The sequence below is a fragment of the Plectrocnemia conspersa genome, unplaced genomic scaffold, assembly GCF_051122295.1.
Source record: "Plectrocnemia conspersa isolate PC_06_02 unplaced genomic scaffold, ASM5112229v1 ptg000006l, whole genome shotgun sequence".
Taxonomy (NCBI): domain Eukaryota; kingdom Metazoa; phylum Arthropoda; class Insecta; order Trichoptera; family Polycentropodidae; genus Plectrocnemia; species Plectrocnemia conspersa.
In genome coordinates this window covers 15,414,403-15,427,031 of record NW_028277170.1, presented here as the reverse complement: position 1 = coordinate 15,427,031, position 12,629 = coordinate 15,414,403, and the positions used below count along the sequence as shown (strand labels likewise).

General features: G+C 31.3%; 1 protein-coding gene across 7 annotated transcripts in view; it reads right to left on the bottom strand.

The window, feature by feature from the left end:
• Positions 1-6,675: 6,675 nt before the first annotated feature.
• Positions 6,676-12,629, bottom strand: part of trio (trio Rho guanine nucleotide exchange factor) — a 323,623-nt gene continuing 317,669 nt past the window's right edge. For 4 of the 7 annotated variants that reach the window (XM_088188191.1, XM_088188194.1, XM_088188192.1 and 1 more), the window contains 6 exons: positions 11,976-12,517; positions 11,107-11,346; positions 10,891-11,029; positions 10,180-10,401; positions 9,917-10,108; positions 6,676-7,013 (listed from right to left, as the gene is read on the bottom strand). In XM_088188191.1, coding sequence (XP_088044317.1) covers positions 6,933-7,013; positions 9,917-10,108; positions 10,180-10,401; positions 10,891-11,029; positions 11,107-11,346; positions 11,976-12,517 — 1,416 coding nt within the window. In that variant the 3' untranslated portion in view covers positions 6,676-6,932. The remainder of the gene's footprint in view (positions 7,014-9,916; positions 10,109-10,179; positions 10,402-10,890; positions 11,030-11,106; positions 11,347-11,975; positions 12,518-12,629) is intronic. The other 3 variants (XM_088188195.1, XM_088188193.1, XM_088188198.1) reach the window with 1 other exon arrangement.

Genomic DNA, 12,629 nt, shown 5'->3' with positions numbered 1-12,629 from the left:
AAAGTATTACTCTCAACCTGTTGATCTAACAATTGAAGATTTGTGTAAAATAACATAAATGTAATGTTTTAATTGAAATATACATATGTGGATTACATCTGGAGTTTAAATTTAAGTTCTTTATTTTATGTATAACATTTCATACACATTTACTAGGAGTGGCCAAACTTCATTCCTTGATTTGATAAATTTCATAGACGAGTATTTTCAAAGCGAGATCTTGAATTTCTCCAGCTGCTGTTTCAGGGAGCACCAATTGAAAAATCGGAAATCTATATCTATTCAAGTACATTCACCAAATAAAGATGTAGTATTCATTTAAAATTATCAAACAATATTGTTAAATAATATAATCTGATATTATTTGTCGCGCTGATTCGATGTAAACATGCATATATTATTTTTATTTGATGCGAATTCAAGAGGGTGGAAGCCACGAAGTCGGGATGTTGAAAAATTAACAGTATGGAGAGGAGAATACCGACGGCGATTAATCGACTAAACTTCATATATACCGGTCATTGTTTGGCTACACTGCTCCATATTTTTCAACTTAATATAAATCGAGCATCATCAACCGTTCGCCGGTTAAGTTAGGTTCGCTATCCTGTATTTTAAACTGCATATAAACCGAACATACACTGGCTACAATCATATTTTTCTTCCAACTGCCTTCCTGGTGTCCAATTCTGATGAAGGTGGAGACACTCTTCTTGGAAGAGGTTGTAGAGCTCCCGATTGTTTCGTATACACCACTCGTTGCACTCGTATATAGCGCCATATATCCTGCGAAGCACTTTTCTCTCGAATATGTCAAGCAACCTTTCGTCGGCCTTGGTAAGTGTCCAGCTCTCTGAATCATAAATCAGAATTAGTCTGATCTGTGTTTTGTATAGCAATATTTTTGTACGACGAGATAGTGTCCGCAATTTGATTTGTTTTATTAGGCTGAAATAGTATTTATTTGCTGACACTACTTGTCTCTTGATCTTCTTGCTAACATAATATGAATTATACATATAGTGACAAATCATAATAAGTTTTTAATAAAGACAGATACCGAAAAAACAGAGATACAGACAAGACTGATGTATAAATCCAGAAATACATACAAAATACAGTTAAAGTAAATAATAATAATAAAATACTATGAGATTTTTCTGAGAAATGCTACCATTTATAATTTGATTAAAGACATTTTATTATTTTTAAACTCACTACTTTTTTATGCAATAATGTAAATTATATATAATAGACATAAAAAATATTTTAAACCAATAAAACACTGCTCGTGATAGATCCAAACTCATTATGTATTCATTATAATTGTTCTTATTCATCCTGTTATTACAAATTTATTTTATTTCAATATTTTAGTCTCTTTTCTTCACCTATTGCAGTAATAGCATGTTGCTGTTTAACTTAACTTTCAAATTAAAATAGTATTTTTAGGTTAAATTGATTTTATGATAAATTAAATATTTTATTGTGAAGACATATTTATTCATTATGCCAAAAGTTAGGTGGCATTCTGGTAACACTGACGTGACGGCGGCGAATGGCAGCACTGGCATCTCTCATTAGTCGGTCCGTGAAACAGACAATTAATTTATAGTTTTAATTATTGCAAAAAAAAAATTCTTTATTCCTGCAATCACAAAAGTAGCGTCAAAGCATATGCTAAAAAATTATCGCTTCAAACTACTATTTTGTGACACACAAAACGGTTTTTGTGCGGGTTTTTTTGTCATAATCTACCAGGAGTGCATATGAGTGAGTAGGTAGCTGACAAATAATTTATTATTTTAATTATTAGGAAAACTATTTTTTTTTAATTTCTGCAAATTATACTTGGATTGAAAAATTATGCACCTCAAGAGTCGCGTCAAAGCATATTCAGAAAAAAAAACGCTTCAAACTACCGTTTTTGTACGGGTTTTTTGTCATAATCTACCAGGAGTATAGAATAGGTGAGGAGGTAGTGGAGCTAATAATTTATTTATTATTATATATTATATATTTTGTTCGCTTTTGTTTCTTTTGTTAAGAGCTCGTTGTACGCTCTACCTGCTATGAAATAATAGTATCTATTTACATATAAATAAAGCCTATAATTGCATAGCCGTAGTTCTACCAATCAGAAAAAAGAATTTAATTATTTTAAATTTCCTTGGAGACGCATGATCTTAGAAAATGGTTACTATGTACATAAATAAACAAAATACACAATGATCAGTATCGAATGCGTGTATAATGTTATTTTTTAAGTTTAAGAGCTTACAATGAGTAATCATAAAATATAATTGAAATAATTCATATAAAATAAAAAAGATGGTCGATAACGCAATGACATTTGTTGATAAGAGTTTACATTGATTTACCGATTTAATATAATTATTCGAATTGCAAATAAACCAGGTACGTGTGAACCGTAAACATGTTATACATATTTAGTATTATGTACGAGGATTGAAAGTTAATGTGGATCAAACTACCTAAACGTTAATAAAACGTATTTTTTATCTTGTGATATTTTGGGATTTGTCATGGCGATCGCGTAACAATGATTATGATGCAGGCGGTTATTTAAATGAATAATTTTGTCGAAAACACACACTCACTGTAACTTTTATATATTGCATGTAAATAAATAATGATAGGTATATAAATGTATATATTACAATCTATGGAAAAGTTGAAATCATATAATTTTACTAGCACCTGCTAGATAAATTATATTTTCATTGGTAAAGTATATATCTACACGTTGCTGGATAGACTTTTTTTAGAGTTTTTAGAGGAATAACCCGAGAATTAATGTCGTCATTTTAGCTATATCCATGGAGGGGGGGGATTTGGTAATTTTTATAAAATTTGTAGTATTTCATTAAATGACATGCATTTTTTGGCCTAATTTAAGAAGGGGGAAGGACAAATTCCCTCTGCCCTCCCCTCTCTAAATGACGTCACTGACGTCAATTTCTAGTATCTGGAGATCAGAATTACTGATTATTTTATAATTATAATTCCGATGGATCATCACAGATTTGGTTTTCCTATATTTTCCTAATCTCACATATTAATATCGTGATGTTTTAAAAAATATCATATATCAAATAGGAGTATGATATTTTCTATAAGTTGAAATAGCTTAATTTTAGAAATTTTTATTCCAAATATATCGATATGATATACTATGTATGTATAAAATTATCAATATATGTACCATATATGTATCAAATTAAATTAAAAAAAAGAGTATTTCACCAGTTTTGTAGTCTCAACCTGGAACCAAAGTTGTATATATTGCATTTTTGCCTCATGAGACCCTCTGCTGATGTGTCCGATTGACCTCATTGGCAATGTGCATTCATTGTACAATAACGGCCTCGTTCAGACGCCTAATGCTTCCTGCCCTTTGTATAAGTAGTCGGCTATCGCAGACGATTACGAAAACTGTAATTTACCAACGTCAACTTGTAGAATCAAAATTAATAATTCATGATCAGAAGACGTATTGCTCGTTTTGGAGCGTATGCTGATGAGCTGTTCACGCGTAACTGCGCAACAGGGAACAAATGAGACAGATGAGTTCAACAATAATAGCGGCTTAAAGCCGTTATTACTATTGTTTGTGCCATAATATATCACAAATACGAGATCGATGTCTGTATTCGTAATTAGACGGAAAGGGTATGTCAAAGCAGAAATTGAGTTGGCAATGTGCGAAAGCTACGATTAAAACGACAACGGCTCAATATTTTATTGTTTAGGTTGGACAATATGAGTGTTGGTGTTTAGTACGTAGTATTGAAAATTAAACGATTAAGTTATTGTTGGAAACTGCCGAAATTATCAATATACTTATATGAGTAAGGATAAGGTGACCAGATTTTGTAAATATAAAAGGAAAACACTAAAAATAAAAAATAAATCTCGAAAATTTTTATTCTAGGAGGATATATTGCTGAGAAAACCAAAAACTTTTAAAAGTTACAATTTAATTTTTGCTTTGTTTTTTTAGGGATTCTGAGGTAGTTAAAAAAAAGTCACCTCGGACATTTTTGAGGAGGACATCTGGTCACCTTAGTGAAGAGGCGTCTCTAAAATTCGGACAATTGTAATACAGACATTTGGTAGTTCATTTTAATTAAAAACTTTCATGTAATATGAATAGCTTCCATTTGGCAAAGGCCTCAAGAATTAGTTATAAAAGGAGTTTTTTTAGAGGTTTGTTTTTCGAATTGGCAACACTTTTTTCATCGACAGCCAATTTGCCAGCTAACAGCTGATTTGTGCTTAGTTTGGTTGGTGTGCTTTGTTTGGTAGGTGTGTGTGGTAAAAAATTTAATTAAATAAAAGTGTCATTAAGACCATTTAATATTGATATTGGCGATGTACCACAGCAACTACAAATGGAAATTTTCAGTAACAAGGTAAAGGTGAAGATTAGCGTTCGATATTATTAAGTTGGCAGCACTACATTGCACGCACACACACACACACACACATACTAATTCGCAGTTTGATGGAATGCTGCGCGCGCATCCGGCAGATACGCATCCATAATATGACATTTGTATATGCCAGCTTCCACATACATAATAGATAAATGATGAATATTAATAAAAAATAAAGTTTTTTATTTATTTTATCGATAATTTGTAATTTTTTAAAATATTTCTAAAATGATTTCTATACATAAATTTGTGTAGATATGACTCGAACAGATAAATAGTAAATAAGGATAAATTATGTATATGAATAAAAAAAATTAAAATATTTGTTTCTTTATTTTATTGATAGTTTTCAATTAATGTAATAATATTCAAAACTACATGTCTTTGTATTTTGAATTAACTGCCGACGAGCACACCATCGGAGAACACCTTGCTTGTCAGAAGTTTCCTCCAGCAACGTCCTAAAAAAGGAAAGAGGAAGCAGCTGCTTTCCACTTTACAGCAAACATGGTCCAGCAACGAGGTCCTAATTACAATAATTCAACCCGATCTTCAGAGATGACTTGGAGACTATACAATGTAGACGGGCTATGGGAACAATTGCACAAATCGTACGTGATTTTAAAATTGTTACTGAAAAATACTATACTTTATAAATTAATAATTTTGTATTCTATAAAAAATAAACGCACGACCGTATGGAGCGCACATTTTTATTTATATTTAATTTATTTTGACTTTCTTTGCCGAATTTCTGAATCCTTTAGAGATATTTTCTTTATGATTAGACGCAATTGAAAAGTTCTTTCAAGCGTTAAAAGAAGAAATATTGAGTACTTCGGACATATGATTCAAAATATGAGCTTCGTTATATCACAATATTGGTAAATCATGGGCAATACTGGGCAACAAAGACTTGGAGCGATACTTAGAACTAATCAACAAGGTTGTCGCCAACGCCTGGTATTAGACATGACACTAGAAGAAGATGATAATACTTATATCGATTAGTACTTTTCTGTTAATTTTATTTTTTTAAGATTAATTTTTTCTCTCGGTTTTAAACCACTTCAAGACGGTCTGAGCATACATAAGATAACTCCTGGCAATTTTATGCACATACATGTATATAAGACCCAGTCAAAACATGTCACTGTATACATAAACATGACTGTTGTTAAAATGAAATATTGGATTGCAAAAAGTTAAAGATGTGATATATCGTTGTCGTGTGTTGCAGTCTTACACATTTATTGGTAAGCAGAATGATTTTAACGTTTATAAATATATAAGTTGTTATTTTTATAAATTTTGTTAATGATATTTTCAAGGTTAGTAGCCAAGTGGTCTGACTGTTCAGACAGTTAGATGCCGGAAAAACTGTTTGATACACAGTTTATTTCACACAAATATAATATATTTGTGTGAAATAAACTGTATAAAGTATATTATACTTTATATTATATAAATAAAGTATATTATACTTTATATCGACATGTGTGTTTAATAAAAATGCAAGTGTCAGTAACAGGGGGGTCATTTCAGCTTTTTCCAGTGTGGTAGGGGAGGGGGGGGGCAAAAGTTGGGCAGTCCCTAATTGCTTTTTTAATATATATATACATAAATATGGGAATATATTATACTTTCCAGACACTTTCGAGTTATGAAATATGAAAAAACAATTATCTTAAAGTACATTTTTTATTGAAAATTGGAAATCAGTCGGAAACATATATTTGTACATTTAACATGAAATAAACATCGTTATTAAAGTAAAAAATAAAAATAATAGAGAAAGCAATGAATTGTATCCCAACGCTCCAAGAAAAATGGCACTATGATACAAATATGGATAACACCCTTACTCCCGTAGCTGAGCATCTTCGACACCTTCGCAAACTTTAGCGATGTGCATACATAATTTCCATTCCTGCTCGAATGTCATTCCCAGATCATAAACGAAGTATTTCTGTTTTCGCCTGGAAAGATATTACCATAATAGCCATACAGGTTCTAAGTACAGTAGCAATGTACGTTGATCCATTCAATGTTAGCTATGAGGAGCTGGTCCGATTCATATTGTTTAATTCTAGTATGCTATAATCATCTTTTTGTTAATCTAATGTTTCATATTTCGTGATAATTTCTTCATTTTATTATTGTTTTCGACCACTGTGATGCATTAATGAGCAAGTGATTAAATAAAAACACATTGTTTACTTAAATTCCTAATATTTTATTATATCAAATAACATTTTCGTACATTGTAAATATGGAAATATAATTATGGATTTCGTTTATTAAGTAGTATAAACGTAAATAAAACCACACAAGCAATGACAACAGCGTTTTGTTTAGGTTTTAATGATAATAAAGTTGCATTTGCACGGTGGTATAAGAAATATATAAATGTAAACACAAAATACACCATTTGATTGCCAATTGGCACTTAGATATAATGATTGACTAATATTACATCGGTGGTGCTGGTGGAAGACGGCGTTGTTGGAATTGTTGCAATGGTGCCGTAGGACGCATCGGAGTAGATGGAGCCTGAAATAAAGTAATATATATTATATTAAATAATACAATTTATTTATAGCACATTTATGAAACTGATTTTGAGGACCAAAACAATAAGTAAATTCCATTCTTCTCAAATCTATGTTGTGTAGGGTATTAACACTTTACCGACCGGCAGTTTCACTACCAGACTTACGCTAAATACCGGCACTTTTTCGCAAAACTTCGCGAATTTTACCTTTTTTATTTAAATTTATGTATCTTTTGATACGGTCCGAATATTTCGTTGAATTTTTCTAGACATGTTATAAATGTATCAATGCATCAATTCAAGTTATTATTATATGGTTCTCAACATGTGGTTCGCCGGAAATAAAAAATAATTATTACTTTTCCTTATTATTAGATTTTTAAAATGATTACCTTGATTTTAAAATTATAAAAACGAATAACCTAGAAATTTTAATAAAAATAATTTAAATTAAGTTAACCAGCGGTTCTCAAACTTTTTTAAATTTGTAAAAACTTTTTTCAAGCAAACTCTTCTTTTGTATTGTGACATTTTTACTAATACGAGTTTACTGATATATAATTCATTTGCAATAAAATATTCACTAACCGTTGTAATTCACTCCATCGTAATGTGAAATTTTCCAGGCACATACACAGATAATTTACATTGTCTTTCACGTGTAAATCACTTTTCACAATAACTAGTTATATTATATAATGAAAGTTTAAAGTGTCTCGATTTTTTACTGTTTTTCGCAATTGCAACAATATTACCCCATATCGTTTATATTTGGTTTCAAATATTCGTAATTTTGCATTTTTCAGATATTCTGGTAAAACCCGATTCTTCCTTATGGTACCACAGATTCTATTTTTTTTTCATATATATTTTTATTGCTATTTCAACACTGTTATAAAAATCGTCCATATAAAGATGATGCCATTTGTATTTATTGTCTGATGTTAGATGTGATATTGAATCTTGTAACGAAATTCCAGGTCCTGAATATATTTTAAATTTCGATATGTATCCTGACACTAATTCACATACCATTCTTATCACTATACCGTACTTTGTGAGCTTACTGGGGTTGTATACGTGAAAATTGAATCTTCCACACCATGGGATCATACCCTCATCCAGAGATATGTTTTGGCTTGGTTTGTACATATTTTTTAATCTTTCGGAGAAATAATCAATTATTTTTTGTACTTTGAACAGTAATCCTACATTATCAGGAACATTTTCATTATTGGAAAAACGCAGGTAACGTAATATTTGATAAAACCTATTTCTACTCATGGTTTTTGTAAATATCAATGTTCCTTTTAGTGGATTTATTGTCTAATACAGGTGTAATGAGCCTTTTTTTACCAGGCCCATTAGCAATATAAACTCAAACCAATTTTTTAATTCTGGTACCGTTACATCCACCCATTTTTTAGATTTTATTTGCAGTTTGTATCTGTTGATGTGTTGATTATGGTGTCTATTCGTTTCTTCTGCAATAACAGGAAACAAGTCATCTTCAATAAAGTTTTGTGTCTTGTAAAGTGTCTTCTAAATATTTTTCTTGTTCATCTTCCTCATTGCTCATGAGTATCATAGCATGTGGACGATTTCTTTCATGAACAGAGGAGTCTGAATCACTATCACTATAATTTTCATTGTCACTTGGAATATCTATATATATTTAACACTATATAAAATAACATAAACTGTAATTATTTTCACGTAGATTCTACACTCGTATCTAGCTAAAAAAAAAAACGTTTTATAAACAGTTCGTAATATTTTTCGAATATTCACTCGAGCACACGAAAACCAGATGCGCTTAGCACGATAGTATAACTAAAACTGAATTTTTAGCCATAAGTTTTTATGTGTATCGTGCTAATAATTTAAAAAATAATAAGTCGAAAAAATTCCCACTTTCTAAAATAATGTGTCACTGAGATTCGGTATTTCCAGTAAGCCAGTAATATGTGACGGGAGATAATATTTACTCACAAAAAACATTTTGGAAATTCCTTATAACAGGATAGAAAAAAAAACAATAGAATCTTACTAATCTGACAATCTTGAGATTCTCAGTAATCCAATACTATCTAATGGTTAATGATATGATAAATTTTTAGTGTCTTGAACTTTTTATGTATGTACATCGTATTTTTTATTTTATGTAATTTAACTTCATTTCTAAATAAACCCATTTACCTAATAAATTATTTTTAAATATACATATTTATATATTTGTGTATAAAATATCATATTTTTTCTTTGTTTACTCTGTCCAAAAAAAAAGTGTGCTGGAAAAAAGTTTTTAGAAATTTGAAAAAGTTTGAGAACCACTCGTTAATTCAATTTAAATTATTTTTATTTAAATTCCTACATTACTTGTTTTTATAATTTTAAAATCATCAATCAATGTTAAAATCTAATAATAAGAAAATGTATTAATTCATTTTTATTTCCGGCGAACCACATGTTGAGAACCACTTAATAATGGCTTGAATTGATGCATTGTTACATTTATAACATGTCTAGAAAAATTCATTAAAATATTCGGATCGCATCAAAAGATACATTAGTTTGTCTGGTAGTGAAACTGCCTGATGAAAGAAATATAAAATATATTTATAAAACCATCGCATTTGTCTAAATATAACTCAAAAAATTTTTTTTTCAAAATAAAATGAAAATTCATACATTTATTTAGTCATCTCTTAAAAAAAAGCAAATAAAACACTAAACATATATTTTTAATTTGACATGGAAACGAAAACATACACAGGACGCCAATTGGCGTCTGCGGTGTTTAACTTTCGGCACACTCAGGACGCCAATTGGCGTGAGCGGTAGGTAAAGTGTTAATATCATGTCACTATAGCATAAAAAGAATAAATCAAGTTTAACTCACATTACTGAACCATGAGTGATCCAAAATATTTCGTGCAGTCGGACGTTGCTCTGGATTTGAAACCAAGAGTGTAATGATTAAATTTTGAGCATCAACTCCAATACCCGCAAAGTGCTGCGATGGAAAGCAAAAGTCACATTTCACTATATTAGTGATTGTTTCTTCGGCCGAATCGTCCAGGAACGGCGATACCTACAAATATATTAAAATAGATTAGGCATGTAACTAATAAATTATAAATGAGTCATTGTAAAATTACTGACGCCACTTAAAAACACATAAATCAGTACGCCCAAGCCCCAAATATCAGTATAGTAGCCTCTGGGTTTTCCAAGGACAGATTCAGGGGCAGCGAATTCGAGATGAGCTGGAGCTGGAGGTAGTACGACGTTTGACAAGTTAGTTCCAGCCGCACATCCCAAATCGATGAGTTTCAATTGAATCGGACCTCCATTCGGTGGAATGTCTAACATTAAGTTTTCGGGCTGAAAAAGTGAAAAAGAATATTTTTATTATAGTATAGTGAACATCTTTAAAACAATAAGTTGGAGTAGATTTTTTGTTAAATCTACTTCAACATAACGTTTATATGAAATGTTGTTCTGTTAAATCTACTTCAACATAACGTTTATATGAAATGTTGTTCTGTTAAATCTACTTCAACATAACGTTTATATGAAAAGATGAAGTAGAAGAAAGCATTTTCAAAGAGCAGAACGTACTCAACTAGATGCAAAAATATGGTAGCAGTTACACGCACATTTTAGATATGGATGAAATTTTTTACTGAGGAATAAAATAATTTTAGGTTGAATCTGCAATAAATCACGAACTAATCGAACAAATTCTTAGGAGCGATATATACCAAAGGGTGAATGTATATCAGTGAAGTATTGAAATGGAAATTAATTATTTTTGGAAAAGTATTGCATTTTTGAGAAAATATTATTTTAGAAAGAAACAAAATTACATACTTTTATATCTAAATGAGTCACATTATTTGAATGTAACCAGTCCAATGCCGACACCAACTGTTTGGTATAATCGGCTACTATGGCTTCATTGTATTCCTTCATATTGATCACATGAGTGAACAAGTGCGGTCCTCTCACTCTGTAGTGATAAAAGATAAAAATAAATATGTTTTTATTATAATTAAATACACATTAGAAGATAATATAGCAACTTACAGTTCAGTAACGATAGTGTCAGTAAAAGGAATGGGTGCGTTTCTAAATATAGCAAAAGCTCTGATCAGATTGGGGTGTTGGGTCGCCGAGAGCAGTCGGTATTCGCGTTGAGCATGGTCGTAGTTAGTTTGCTTCAAAGACACTTGCTTGAGGGCCACTCGTTGATCGGTTCCTCTGTCTCTGGCCATAAATACGACTGATGTCCTCCCTCGACCAATCTCGTTCAATTCCTCGTATCTACTTTAAAACGCTAATTAATTTCTTTGTTCAAAGGAAACGGATCGGTGATGTAAATCATTGCTTATAAATAATGGAATTTATGTTACTCTAACTGAGTTAATATTATGCAACTGTGTACATTTTCCATGTCTGGTAGAGAATTTTCTATCTCTTTTAAAGCAATATGAATAATGTTTAATGTTAAGTCGATTAAAGTAATTTAATATGTAATATTTTTGAGCATATCGAGTTATAGTTGCTGTATTCTTTGCTTAAAAAAAAATGCCCACATCAACATCAACTAAATAAATCTCTGACGGCATATATAATTAAAATAAAACTTCGTACTTATTAAAAGCTTAAATTTACTTACATTTAATGCTCTATTATTTTTTTAAATAAAATAAATAGTTTTGACTTTTTATTGCTACTATGGAAATCTGTACTCAGTATTCATTATTCAAACTGTGTTTTTAGATTCATCGTAACTTTACAAATATTTTATCATTACTATTCAACATTCGAATAGTTTTCAAATAACAAATATTTGAAAACTCTACTCCTAATGGAACAGCATAATGACTTTTAATGCAAGTAAGGGATTAAACTAAATTAGTATATAATTGTATCGTTACCAATAAGAGGCATACCTTCTTAGTAGCTGTTGCTGCTCCCAAGAAAACACTTCGTCGGATATGGAGCTGGATGCTGTCGATGATGGAATGGAATTATTTGAACTGCTAACGTTGGACTTTTTATCTTCCTCTATATCCACTTCCAAGACACACGTGGTCTGTACACAGCCTAGATCGTTAGATATGGAACAGGCATACGTGCCAGCGTCGGCCGCTTTGCAATCTTTAATGACTAGTCTGGCCATGCCCTCTTTGGTGAGGCTGATCGAATGGTGTTCGGAAGGACGTAGTATTCGAGAGTCTGGTGTCATTTTTCTCCACAGTGCTGACGCGTGACGAGCACCCCTTTGCAGAGAGCATTCCAAGATAGCCGTGCTGCCAGCCGAGATTCTGCAATCTAGCAGTCGTTCGAATAATTCCGGAGCGCATACCTCGGTTATGACTCCGTCGCCGGGGCTGCTGTCTGAAAACTTGCGCACGGCGAAGCTCGGTTTCTTGAATTTGAAGCCCCATGCGCGACGGGAACTGGCCGCCACGTGATCCAAGCTTTCATTTTTCTATATACCCATTAAATTTCAAATGAAATTATGAAACTATCTTTGTAAATACCATAATTATGTACAAAAAAACTAATAATATAGTAAGCAAGGATTTTAAGCTAATACTGAT